Raw genomic sequence first — 13,828 nt, 5'->3', positions numbered from 1 at the left:
TGGCGGTGACACCAGCGCTGTTTATTGCCTGGGGAGGGGACACCCCGCGGGATCAGGATTAAACGCCCTTCAGAAAGACCCAGGAGACGGCGGGTGACTGGGCTGCAGGGACACGTCGGGGACATCGGGGCAACTGGTTACACGCTGGTGGCCTGAGAGTCGTCTCCGCTCTCGTCCCAACCCCGTGCCGGCGTCCGGCGTCCCGTCCTCCCAGGGCGGCCCAGGGCTTGGGCGATGGCATCCCGCAGCTCCGCCTGCTCCTTCTCCAGCGCCGACAGCCGTCTCTCCTGCGAGGGGACCGCGTCAGCCCCCACCCGGGTCCCTCTTGTCACCCGTGGGTGCACCCGCATCCCGGCTCTTACCAGCTCTCGGCTCTTCTCCTCGCTGGTCTTCAGCCTCTCCAGGTCTTTCTTCCTGGTGCCTTCAGCCGCCGTCAGCCTAATTGGGTTGGGAATGAGCCAAGACCCCGACCCGGTGGTGGGGCACCCGCTGGCGTGAAGCACCCACCGGTTTGGGGAACCCACTCCCCATCCTCATCCCTACCTGGCACCCAAATTGGCCGCGCGGGCGTTCGCCTCCTCCAACTGCTGCCGGAGACGCTCGAGCTGCTCTCGGTGCTGCCCCTGCTCCTGCCGCAACCCGCAGTGTTGGACTTCCATCTCTCCCGCCCGCGTCTCCGCCAGCCGTAACTTCTCCCGGTTCTCCGCCACCTCCTTCCGCAGCGCCTCGATCAACCGCCCATGCTGGAGGGGGACGAGGACGGGATGTGTGCGCGGAGGGGGTCATCGGCGGAGACCCCCGTGGGTTTGGCTGTCACCCACCCCGGGGTTACCTTCTCCAAGGGGCGGATGGCGTAGAGCTCGCCCTGTGCCGCCGCCGCCGCCGCCTCCTCCGCGTAGCGCTGCCACGGCACCGTCGATTTACGCGGTAGCGACGCCGACGAGCGCAACTTCCCGTGACCCTACGGCACCGGCGGCGCTTATTAACACCACCGTACTCCTCGGAGCACCGGCCCCACCACGAGGGCGGCGTGGCGGCCGCCGTGGCTTACCGGGACGTTGCGGGGCACGAGGGATCCCGGGTTGTCATCGACCGGTGGCTCCGCCACGTGCTCGGCGCTGGCCTGCTTGCGTAGGCGCCGGGCGGCTTTGCTCTGCGCCGGCACGCTCTGGGTGCGTTGCACGTTGCGGCGTTCCCGGCTGGACGGCGGTGATGGTACCGGTGCCGGTGATGGCTCCGGTTCCGGCCCATCCTCTCGGCCCCGAACTCGGCGGATGCTGATGAGGGACTGGCTCTTGATGAGGGGGCTGTGCTTGCTCAGGTCCCGTGGTGGCACGAAGCCTGGTTTGAAGCTCTCCGCCGGGCTGCGAGGGGAGATGGGGCGATGGCATGGCCAGATACCGGGGTGGTGCTGGACCCAGGAGGGACCAGAACCACCCTGAACCCAGCCAGGACCAGCGGCACCCCAAACCCAGTTGGGATTGGACCCATCTCCTGAGCCCAGCCTGGGCCTTAAGCACCCCAAACCCAGTTGGGACCAGAAACATCCCTCAAACCCAACAGGAACCGGAACCAGCATCAAGACCAGCCTTGACCTGAACCACCCCAAACCCAGCCAGAACCAGAACCACCCTGAATCCAGCCAGCACCAGAAACACCCCCTAAATCCATCTGGGACCAGAAACATCTCCTGGACCCAGCCTGGATCAGAATTATCCACCAAATCCAGTCCAGACCAGAACCATCCCCTGAACTGGGACCAGAACCATCCCCTGAACTGGGACCAGAACCATCTGCTGGACCCATCAGGGACCAAAACCATCCCCTGAACCCAACTGGGACCAGTGACTTGGAGCCCATTCTGGACCAGAGTCACCCTAGACCCAACTAGGACCAGAACCGTCCCCTGAACCCCGCCAGGACGAGAACCACCCCAAACCCATCCTAGTGTCACGCCTCTACCAAAGCTCCTCCTGGCCCCACACGTCCACCTTGGTCCCATATGTCCCTCTGTCCACCCACCGGTACCTTCGCTCCGTGGTGGAGCTGAGACGGACGGAGACGGGGACGGGGGTCCCCTCCCTGATGGCAGTGAGGATGGTGGGTAGGGGCTCCAGCTCCTCCTGCGTGGCCTACCAGGACAAGACAAGGACGTTATGGGGACAATGGGTGGTCTTGGGGTAGGTGCCATCCATGGGGCAGTGGACACCAGCTCTCTGTGTGGGGAGAAGGAGGTGGCCAGTCTCGCCAGCTACCCTTGGGGACAAATGGGTGGTGGCACCTGGTCCAGGCTGGAGAAGATGTCGCAGAGCAGGAGGTGGAGAGTGGCGAGCTCCAGAGCCAGGTCCACGTAGCCGTCGTAGGTGGCCATGTGGACGCTGCTCTCGGGGTTGGCCACGCTCTGCAGGAATTCTGTCATGGTGCTCCAGTTGTGCTCCAGGAACTCATTCATGAAGCCCATGTAGGCCTCCTTCTCACCAAACCTGGGGACCACAATGTCTGGTTGCCTGGGGGCAAGGCAATGGCCTGGGCCACCACCGTGGTCACGAGCCACCATCACGGTCATGGGCCAGGTCACCTCCGGGATCACGCACCGAGTCATTGCAATGACCCCGCGCCATGTCACCACCCTGGCTACGAGCCAGGACATGTGAGGACACTGCCACGTTCTTGGACCAAGCCACCCATAGGTCAGGCCACCACAGGTGACAACGTGAGGCCCTGCTGCTGGGACACATCAGCCCCATGCATGGAGTGGAGATGTTCCCTGCCACCCCATGGCTGGTTCATGGCATGTAGGAGATGTCACTGCTGCCCCACGACATTTAAGGGACATCCCTGCTGCTCCGTGGCATGTTGGGGACAACCCTACCACCCCACGGTACGTTGGGGACAATCCTACTGCCCCATGACTGTCCACGGCATGTGCCACACAGCACGTAGGGGATGTCCCCGCTGCCCCATGGCTTCCCCATGGCCATGTCCCTCCCCACCGGCACTGGTGCTGTGCCCTGCCGTGACGTACGTGGTGAAGTTGGCCAAGTTCTGGATGACCTTGGCCACGAGGGTGAGGGTACGGGCAGTGGCCTCGCTCGGATACTCCTGGACGAGGCCGAAGAGGCTGGGGGACATGACGGCGGGGCAGAGGAACCGTAGGAAGAGGGAGGCCGAGACCAGGCGCTGCCCGATGGGCGCCTTGCCCCGCGCCGCGCACTCCTCCTGCCATGCCGCAAAGATCTCGCCCAGCTCTGCCGGGAAGGCGCTGCGGGGAGAGACACCCTGATGGGTGCTGGGGCAGGTGGCTGGCCCTGGAGCCACCCCAGCAAGCCACGTGGGACACGGTGCCCACCATGCCTGTGCTTGTCCCCGTGCCAGTCCCGTGTGCTTGTCCCCAAGCTTGTCCCTGGCTTCTTCCTGGTGCCCATGCCCATCCCAAGGCTGGTGCCAGTCCCCAAACCCATCCCCAGGATGATGCCAATCCCCAAACCCATCCCCACGCCCATCCTGGTGCCAGTGCCTGTCCTCCTGCCCGTTCCCATTCCCGTCCCCAAGCCCATCCCTGTGCCCATGCCCATCTCCAAGCCTGTCCCCAGGTCTTCACGGTGCCGGTGCCCACCCCAGGCTTCTCCCATTGCCCGTGCCAGTGTCCATCCCCAAGCCCGTCCCTGGGCAGGCGCCCACCCCCACGGCCATCCCCGTGCCCAACCCCATGGCCCGCGCAGGGGCTGTCCCTCACTCGCAGGACGCGGCGATGCGTTGGAAGGTCTCCTCGCAGACCTGCCGCAGGTTGTTCTGGTTGTCGGAGAGGTCAAGGCCGGCGCATTTGCTGGGATCCACCTCGCAGCTATCATCCGAGGTGCAGAGCTGGGCCACGGCCTCACCTGAGCACCAAGGGACAACCCGTAAGGGGACCAACCAACCACCACCGTGGGCATGGCTATGACAAGCCTCCGCCACACCCCCATGGATGTTCTGGGGGTGTCCTACAGCCCCACAATGCTCTGCCCATGCCCTGCGCCCCACCACACCCCCTAACGTCCCACAGAGACCTGTAACGTTCAGCCGTACCCAGCGTGTCCTGGAGGTACTTGCCCCCCACCAGTTTCATGTACTCGTCGATGGCCTTGGTGGCCAGCGTGTTCTCACGGAAGATCAGTGCCTCGCGGTCGTCAAAGCGGTCCAGCTCGGCCACACCGAGGTCGATGAGGAACGACTGCCGGGTGGACGTGTTGAAGGGCTCAGTGGGCACCCACGGCCCCAAACCGACTTGACCAACCCACCGTGGGAAGCGCCAGGACCTCCTGGCGCTCCCCTGAACTGCAGTTCCCATCCATCCCATCCCAACTCATCCATCCCATCCCAACCCATCCCAACCAAAACCGACTCTCCAGTCCCGTCCCGTCCCATCCCAACTCAACCAAACGCGACCCATCCAACCCATCCCAACCCAACCCATCCAACTCATCCCAACCCAGCCCAACCCATCCACCCCATCCCATCCCAACTCAACCAAACGCAACCCATCCAACCCATCCCAACCCAACCCATCCAGCTCATCCCAACCCACCCCACCCCATCCCATCCCAACTCAACCAAACACAACCCATCCAACCCATCCAACCCAACCCATCCAACTCATCCCAACCCAACCCATCCACCCCATCCCATCCCACCCCAACTCTCCCAGCACCCCCAACCCATGATGTCCCTCCCACCCCAACCGCCATGCCCACGGCACCCCAGGCAGCACCCATCTCGCCCTCACCCACCCTCCCCACATCCCCCACGGCCAGCACCCGCTCCACCTTGGCCTTCCCAGTGCTCTGCAAGACGCGGACCAGAGCACCGGCCAGCTCCTCCTTGTGCCGCACGGCGATGGTGGGCTCCAGATGGGCGCACAGCTCCCGGTAATGGAAGGTGATGAACTCGGCCAATTCCTTGTAGCGTACGATGGGCAGCACCCGCACCTCCCGGTAGCGCCCGCGTACCCTCACCGATGGCATCCGCTCACCTCCCCCGGGACCACTCAGCGGGTACCAACGCTCCAAGGGCTGCCGGGCGGCCGCCAACTCGGCCAAAGGGACGGTAATGGAGGCTACTGGTTGACCGGGGTGGTCATCACGGCAAAGGGCGAGGGTGAGGGCACGGGCGGGTGGTAGGGCGGCCAGTTGGAAGAGTTCACCCCAAAAGAGCTCGCCGTCGGGACCGGCCACCTTGGCGGTGGTGCGGGCGAAGAGGGTGCCGTCCAGGTGGAGGTGACAACGGAGGCGACGCCGAGGTGGCAGGTCCCGTGCTTCGTACACCCACAGGCTCAGCGCCAGCTCCAGCCGCTCGCAGTTGTCCTGCCGGGGTGGGGGACATGGGTGGGGGACATGGGTGGGGGGGTCAAGGGGACAGTGGGGGACGTGGAGGGGGTGGGTGAATCTGCGGGGGGGGTTGAGGGGGACAGGGAATTCTGTGGGTGGACAGGAGGGGACGTGGGGGACACGTGGGAATGGGGGGTACAAGGAGGGACAGGAGGGGACGTTGGGGGACAGGAGGAGACATGGGGGGACGGGGTGGGAATGGGGACAGGAGGGGACATGGAGGGACAGGAGGAGACATGGGGGGACAGGAGGGGACATGGGGACACGGGTGGACAACCAAATCCTCAGGGGGACATGGGTGGTAGCCAAACCCATGGTGGGACAGGAGGGGACACAAGGGGACAACCAAGCCCCCAGGGGACAGGAGGGGACATGGGGGGACAATCAAGCCCCCAGGAGGACATCAGGATTGTGGGTGCCTGCGGGGCTCTGGGGTGGGGTGGGGGGTTTGTGCCTCAGTTTCCCCACCCAGCCCTGCCAGCGGGCCTCATCCTGCCCATTGGGGAGGCAGGAGGGCAGCGGGTGGCCTCTCATGTCTGGGTGCTGGGGGTTCCCGTCCCCTGGGGGTGGCGGGGGTGTCCCACGGGTGTCCCCGCGGTCCCACCTTGTTGGGCTGCACGGTCCGGCGCAGGTTCTCAATCCAGCGGTCGCGTTCGGCCAGGGACGTGCACCCAAAGGACCGGCTGCCCTCGCCCGTGATGACCTGGGTGCGGGGAAGGTGTCTGGGGGGGGGCACCCTAAGGTGCCTGGTGGGGGGGGGGCTGCACTGGGGGGGTCTGGGTGCCCATGGCTAAGGGCTGTGCTGGGGTGTCCCTTTGGGGTGCTCAGCGGGGGTGCCCTGGGGGCTTGGGCAGGGTGCTCGGGGTGCCCCTCCAGGGTGTCCTGGGTGCCCTGGATGACTGTGCAGGGGTGTCTTGGGTGCCTGAGGTGCTCTGGGTGCCCCCCCAGGGTGCCATGGGTGCCTCCCCAGGGTGCCGGGGGTGCTCTGGATGCTCTGGGTGCCCCTCCAAGGTGCCTGGGGTGCCCTGGGGTCCCTTTCAGGTTGCCTGGGGTGCTCTGGGTGCCCACCCAGGGTGCCCCGGGTGCCCCTTCAGGGCACCCACCCAAGCCCACATTACCTGAAAGCAAAACTTCTCGCCCACGATGCTGCCGTGCACGGGCCGGATGATGACATTGTCCCCAGTGAGGTCCAGTTCAGCCACGCTGGGAGGTGGCAGCAGCGACTCCCGCGAACCGCTCCGGCTGGGGACCCTACGGGGCCAGGGCCATCACCGGGGCACCCTCACCAGCACCCGTGTCCCCGCCGCCACCCTCCGCGGTGCCGTACCTCTCACCGTTGGGGACCGTCGCTGCCGGCGTCTCGACTTTGGGGACGCCACGACCTTTCCGCTCCCGGAGCCTCTTCCACAACAACCCCTGGACGGGGTAAGGAGATGGCTGCCGTGTCACCCATGGGTGGGGCTGAGCACCCCGGAGAAGGGGGGCTGGGACTGTGGGGAGGGGGGGTGCCCACCTTGACGTTGGTGAACTGGGAGGTGGAGGAGGTCTCGCCCTCGGTGCTTCTCCCGGCACCCCGGGTGCTCTTCTCATCTGCAGCCAGGTCTGGAGGGGCACCCAACATCAGGACCCCCCCCCCCCTTACCAGCACCCCGAGCACCCCAACACCGTGCCAGGCTTGAGGAGGGGCAGGATACACCCATACGAAACCCCCCCGCCCAGGGAAACATCAACCAAAGCTGGAGGAAGGACCCAGGCACCTTGTTCTGGGTGCCAAATCCTGCCAGCACCTCACCGTATCTATAGCCCGGAGACGCAGCCAAGCTTTGGGTGCTGAAAATGGGCGCTCATGGGCGCAAGGGAGAAGGGGGCAGAGGGACGCATCCTGCTGCCCCAGCTCCAGCGCGCGCTGCCAGCGCCCAGCCTCGGTGCTCAGCCCCGGTGCCGCCATGCCGAGCACCCATCCAGGATGGTCCCCACCCCGGTGCCGTGTGGGTGCCAGCCCCGGTGCCGGCGTGGCGGGTAACTCACCTCCCTGCGCGGTGCAGAGCAGCCAGCGGCGGGGCCCCATGGCTGGCGGCAACGCCGTCCGCCCGCGCCGGTGAGGGGCGCGGGGAGGAAGCCGAAAGCGTTTATCGCTCGGATCAGCCGACGCAGCAGCATGGAGGAAGCGGTGACGGTACGAGGCAGCATCGCACCCAGCGCTTCCTCCGCGCACCCGGCTCGGTGGGGGACACGGGGCATGGCGGGGTGCGCGGCACAAAGCACGGCACGGTGCCTAGCACGGTAGCCGGCGCAGGGTACGGCACGGGGCGCGGCACGGGGCGCGATGCGCGACGTGATGCGCGGCGTGGGGCACGCCACGGCGCACGGCGTGGGGCATGGCACGGGGCACGGCGCGGTACGGCGCGTGGTGCGTGGCACGGGACGCGGCGCGGTGCCCGGCGCGGCGCGCGGCACGGTGCGTGGCGTGTGGCACGGGACGCGACGCGGTGTGACGCGAGGCTTAGCAGGGTGGGCGACACGGGGCACGGCGTGTGACGTGGGCATGGCGCAAAGTCTGGCGTCTGGCACGGCGTGGGCGCGACACGGGGCACGGCGTGGGGTGCCGTACGGTGCACGGCACCGGGCACGGCGTGGGGCACGGCCACGATGCCTGGCGCAGCGCATGATCGTACGGTACACAGCACGGGGAGTGCCACGGCACGTAGCCCAAGGAGCTCCGTGCAGTGGAGCCGCACGGGACCTGCACGCACACACGAGTCGCGCCAGCACGTGCCAACGCCCCGTGGCATCGGTGCGTGCCGGCACGGGGCGACCTCGCTCACCGGGGTCCCTCCTGCCGCCCGCCGGGTACAGGTTGGTGCTGTCGGAGATGGAGCTCCCCGTCCGGTTCCTGTTCCTGCACGAAGCCTGGTGGCACGGAGGGGTCAGGCACCGCCGTCCCCAGCACCCATCTGTGCACCCCAGCACCCATCTGTGCACCCCAGCACCCAGGGGACTCCGGCACAAGCCCCTGGGTGCCCGGGGGACTCTCGTCCCCTTGTCCTCACCTCCTCGTCCTTGCCTACGAGGATCAGATGTCCGTCCACCAAGGAGAAGTTGGAGACATCCCACACCGGGGCGTCGGGTGCTGGAGCCAGCGGGATCGATGACACCCCGTGGGTGCTTGCTGGGGGTGCAGAGCAGGGTGTCGGGGGGAGACCGGGTGCTCACCATGCGCCCGTCACCCATGGGCGGCACGGCAGCGCCAGGGGACGCGTGGCTGTGGCTACGCCACCATGGGTATGGTGACGCCAGGGGACGTATGGCCGTGGCCGTGCCACAACCAGGGTGGCAACGCTGGGGGACGTGTGGCTGTGCCACCGTCGGCGTGGCAATGCCAGGCCACGCTTGGCCGTGGCCATGCCGCGACGGGGACAAAGCCGGCTGGCTGCCCTGCCCCAGGGCCCTGCCCGCACCGTGGGTGTCCCCGCCGGAGCCGAGCCGGTTTTGCCAGATGCGGGTGCCGCAGGGGCTGGCACGGCTCCACGTGCCGCCAACGAGCCCCGTGCCGGGCACACACGGGGAGCAGGGCCACGTGAGTCCGGGAGTGGGCCTTGGGGCCAGGTGGGACTCAGCCATCCTGCACCCATGGGTGCCCCCCCCCCCCAACCCTGGAGGGCACCTGCAGGCAGGAGATCCCCAACACCAGCAAAGCCTGGCCACATCCCACACCCCTCTATGTCTCCCACCATCACCCACCGTCTCCCAGACCCCAGTGGTCACCATCACCCATCAGCACCCATTGCCTTCCAACCCACCACCCATCACCACCACCCACTAACCGTTGCTCCCAACCCACCGCCCATCACCCATTGCATTCCAGATCCTCACCCATCTCCATTGCCCACCACCCATCAGCCCCCAACCCATCATCCATCACCCCCAATTGATCACCCATCATCATCACCACCCATCACCCTCCAACCCATCACCCCCCAACCCATCACCCATCATTATCACCCCCCACCCATCACCCATCAGCACCCATCACCCCCCAACCCATCACCCATCATTATCACCCCCCACCCATCATCACCCATCACCCCCCAACCCATCACCCATCATTATCGCCCCCACCCATCACTCCCAACCCATCACCCAGCACCCCCCAACCCATCACCCATCATTATCACCCCCCACCCATCATCACCCATCACCCCCCAACCCATCACCCATCATTATCACCCCCCACCCATCACTCCCAACCCATCACCCATCAGCACCCATCACCCCCCAACCCATCGCCCATCATTATCACCCCCACCCATCACTCCCAACACATCACCTATCACCCCCCAACCCATCACCCATCATTATCACCCCCCACCCATCACCCATCAGCACCCATCACCCCCCAACCCATCACCCATCATTATCACCCCCCACCCATCATCACCCAGCACCCCCCAACCCATCACCCATCATTATCACCCCCCACCCATCACTCCCAACCCATCACCCATCACCCCCCAACCCATCACCCATCATTATCACCCCCCACCCATCACTCCCAACCCATCACCCATCAGCACCCATCACCCCCCAACCCATCGCCCATCATTATCACCCCCACCCATCACTCCCAACCCATCACCTATCACCCCCCAACCCATCACCCATCATTATCACCCCCCACCCATCACCCATCAGCACCCATCACCCCCCAACCCATCACCCATCATTATCGCCCCCACCCATCACTCCCAACCCATCACCCATCACCCCCCAACCCATCACCCATCATTATCACCCCCCACCCATCACTCCCAACCCATCACCTATCACCCCCCAACCCATCACCCATCATTATCACCCCCCACCCATCACTCCCAACCCATCACCTATCACCCCCCAACCCACCACCCATCATTATCACCCCCCACCCATCACTCCCAGCCCATCACCCATCAGCACCCATCACCCCCCAACCCACCACCCATCATTATCACCCCCCACCCATCACTCCCAGCCCATCACCCATCAGCACCCATCACCCCCCAACCCACCACCCATCATTACCACCCCCAATCCATCCCCATCAACCACCTACCACCCATCATCCCCCAACCCATCACCCATCACCCCCAACTCCTCCCCGACCACCACCGCCCCTACCCCATCACCATCACCCACCACCGGCACCCTGACCCCCACCCTCCCCATCACCCCCATACCTGGAACAGCGTCGTGGAGCACCTGCTCAGCCCTGGCACCGCTCTCCACGTGACCCTTCCTCTTGGACATGGAGCGCAGGTACTTCTGCAGGGTGGCCTTGCCACCCTCGGGTCCCCGGGTCTCCTTGGTCCCCTTGGAGGGGGCCGAAAAAGCCCGTTGGAAGAGGGACCGGCGGGTGCTGGCTTTGGGTGCCCCCAAGCCGGAGCTCCCCTTTCCAGCCCCATCATCGGGGCTATCAGATTCGGGTTGGCTGTAGGAACGTTTCCATCCCTGCAACCGGGTCCAACGCCGGCTGCCCGGGGACCCCGTGCCCCGTTCGGGTTCTCGGTCACCCATGGGTGCTGCCGTTCGCCATTTGTAGGTCTTCAGTAGAGTCGGTGGCTCGGGTCCCAGCGGGGGTTTCTCCACTTCCATCTGTGGGATGGCGAGAGCCACGGTAGCCGCGGGGTGTCCACGGGCTGGCATGGGGGGGCGGGGGGCAAGGGCACCCTTATTTGGGCACCCCCCCAACCTGGCATCCCCACCCAGTCACCCCTATTTGGGTGCCCCACCCAAGTATCCCTTTTGGGGCACCCCCACCCAAGCACCCCTATCCAGGTACCCCTATCTGGGCGCCCATATCTGGGCACCCCCACCCAGGCACCCATATCTGGGCACCCCCATTCAGGGGACCCCCATCCAAGGCACCCCTATCTGGGTGTCTCTATCTGGGCACCCAAGCCCGGGCACCCCCGTTTGGGTGCCCCTATTCGGGCACCCTATATGAGCACCCTATCCAGACACCCCTATTTGGGTGCTTACACCCAGTGCACCCCCATCTAGGTGCCCTTATCTGGGCACCCCCACCCAGGCAACCCTATTCAGGCACCCTTATCTGGGTGCCCCCATCCAGGCACCTTTATTGGGGCACCTCTATTTTGTCACCCCAATTTACACACCTTTATCTGGGTGCCCCTCTCCGGGCACCCCTACCTGGGTGCCCTTCTCCAGAGCACCCTAATCCAGGCACCCCTATTTGGGTCCTCTCATCCAGGGCACCCTTATCTGGGCACCCACGTTGGGGCACCCTAGGGTGCCCATTGCTGTGGGGCGTCCCTGCCCACCGAGGGGTCCCCATTTCTGTGGGTGCTCCAGCCGCCAATGGGTCCCCCAATCTTGTGGGTGCCCATGTCTCCAGGGTGCCCCTGCCCACCGAGGGGGTCCCCATCTTGTGGGTGCCGATGTTCTGGGGTGCCCCTGCCCACCGAGGGGTCCCCAATCTTGTGGGTGCCCATGTCCCCAGGGTGCCCCTGCCCACCGAGGGGTCCCCAATCTTGTGGGTGCCCATGTCCCCAGGGTGCCCCTGCCCACCAAGGGGTCCCCAATCTTGTGGGTGCCCATGTCCCCAGGGTGCCCCTGGCCACCGAGGGGTCCCCATCTTGTGGGTGCCGATGTTCTGGGGTGCCCCTGCCCACCGAGGGGTCCCCATCTTGTGGGTGCCGATGTTCTGGGGTGCCCCTACCCACCGAGGGGTTCCCAATCTTGTGGGTGCCGATGTTCTGGGGTGCCCCTGCCCACCGAGGGGCGTCCCCATCTTGTGGGTGCCCATGTCCCCAGGGTGCCCCTGCCCACCGAGGGGTCCCCATCTTGTGGGTGCCGATGTTCTGGGGTGCCCCTACCCACCGAGGGGTTCCCCATCTTGTGGGTGCCAATGTTCTGGGGTGCCCCTGCCCACTGAGGGGGTCCCCATCTTGTGGGTGCCGATGTTCTGGGGTGCCCCTGCCCACCGAGGGGCGTCCCCAATCTTGTGGGTGCCCATGTCCCCAGGGTGCCCCTGCCCACCGAGGGGTCCCCATCTTGTGGGTGCCGATGTTCTGGGGTGCCCCTGCCCACCGAGGGGGTCCCCATCTTGTGGGTGCTGATGTTCTGGGGTGCCCCTGCCCACCGAGGGGTCCCCATCTTGTGGGTGCCGATGTTCTGGGGTGCCCCTACCCACCGAGGGGTTCCCCATCTTGTGGGTGCCGATGTTCTGGGGTGCCCCTGCCCACCGAGGGGCGTCCCCAATCTTGTGGGTGCCCATGTCCCCAGGGTGCCCCTGCCCACCAAGGGGTCCCCATCTTGTGGGTGCCGATGTTCTGGGGTGCCCCTGCCCACCGAGGGGGTCCCCATCTTGTGGGTGCCGATGCCCCTGCCCACGGAGCAGGTCCCCCACCCAGCGGGTGCCCACACCACCGTACCCACGCCAGCCCCTGCCCCCTGCAGCACCCATCCCTGCCGGGGCGCGGTGGCACCCGGGGGTGCGGCAGCATCAGGATTCGGTGACACCCGGGGCGCGGTGACACCGGGGACACGGTGACACCCAGGCAGGTGGCCCGCCACCACCTCGGCTCCGAGCGCAGGCGGGTGCCGGAGATGCTTCCGTCGCCGCCACGGCCGCGTTTCCCCTCGCGCCGCCACGGCATTTCCTCCTGGCACCTGCACCCCGCGCCGAGCCCAGGCCTTGGGGACCCCCCCCCAGCACCCCAGGGTGCACACATGGGTGCGGGCCAGGGTTGGGGGGGTGGACGGGGCCGGTTGCACCCCAGGACCATCCCCCAGGGTGGCAGCCGGCTGTGGGCACCCACGGCTTTGGTGCCTGCCAATTTAGGGGTGCCAGCACCCTAGAGCTGAGCTGCGGAGGGTGCCCAAACCCTGGGCGGGGGGGGTGCCAGCATTTTTGGGGTCCCCACCCCAGCTTGCAGCACCCTATAGCACCCCATCACCCATACCCTCCCCTGCAGCACCCCTTACTCCTCAGGGTGCTGCTTCACCCTGCCCCAGCACCCCGCATCCCCTGTGTACCCCCAAAACTGGAGCATCACCCCAGGGTGCCCCCCCCACGTACCCCCGCTCCGTCCCGCGGTACCTCGGCTGTTCTCTGCCTGCTCCGGCACCCGGAGTCGGCTGCCCCGGTTCCTGTCGTGGCTTCCCCATGTGACCAGGCAGGAGTTTCAGTCACACCCTCACCTCCGCCTCTGCCCCGATGATGTTATCTACGCTCCCAGTTCGGCCGGGCTCACGCTCGGCCATGGCTTGGGACCCACCGAGAAGGGTGAGCCGCGCCGGGCCACCCCGCAGCGGCGTCTACGTACCCTGGCGGCCTGTTGCGTGCATCCAGCTGAAATGCCATCATTAGGTTTCAGAGTGAACGGGTGCTGGAGATGGCAGCTGCTGGCCACTACGGTGTGGGGTGCGGCGTGGGCACCTCTGGAGGCTGGATGCCCATC

General features: G+C 66.3%; 1 protein-coding gene across 2 annotated transcripts; it reads right to left on the bottom strand.

The window, feature by feature from the left end:
• On the bottom strand, window positions 1-13,517 carry RASAL3 (RAS protein activator like 3). Of its 2 annotated transcripts, none has more exons than XM_052798898.1 (19): window positions 13,468-13,517; window positions 10,583-10,997; window positions 8,417-8,535; window positions 8,192-8,276; window positions 6,880-6,968; window positions 6,694-6,782; window positions 6,485-6,617; window positions 5,971-6,069; window positions 4,806-5,342; window positions 4,069-4,213; window positions 3,737-3,881; window positions 3,026-3,262; window positions 2,282-2,483; window positions 2,023-2,132; window positions 1,052-1,364; window positions 833-961; window positions 544-743; window positions 363-438; window positions 1-287 (listed from the first exon to the last, which is right to left on the bottom strand). In XM_052798898.1, exons 2-19 carry the CDS (start codon window positions 10,995-10,997, stop codon window positions 138-140), a joined length of 3,273 nt encoding a protein of 1,090 aa, XP_052654858.1. In that variant the 5' UTR covers window positions 13,468-13,517; the 3' UTR covers window positions 1-137. The 2 variants fall into 2 exon arrangements, with proteins under 2 accessions (XP_052654858.1, XP_052654859.1); XM_052798899.1 differs by having other exon boundaries at window positions 2,029-2,132.
• Window positions 13,518-13,828: the final 311 nt, after the last annotated feature.

Source organism: Harpia harpyja, chromosome 10 (genome assembly GCF_026419915.1).
Source record: "Harpia harpyja isolate bHarHar1 chromosome 10, bHarHar1 primary haplotype, whole genome shotgun sequence".
Lineage (NCBI taxonomy): Eukaryota > Metazoa > Chordata > Aves > Accipitriformes > Accipitridae > Harpia > Harpia harpyja.
The sequence above is the reverse complement of the archived record's forward strand: the minus strand, read 5'-3'. Positions and strand labels throughout refer to the sequence as shown.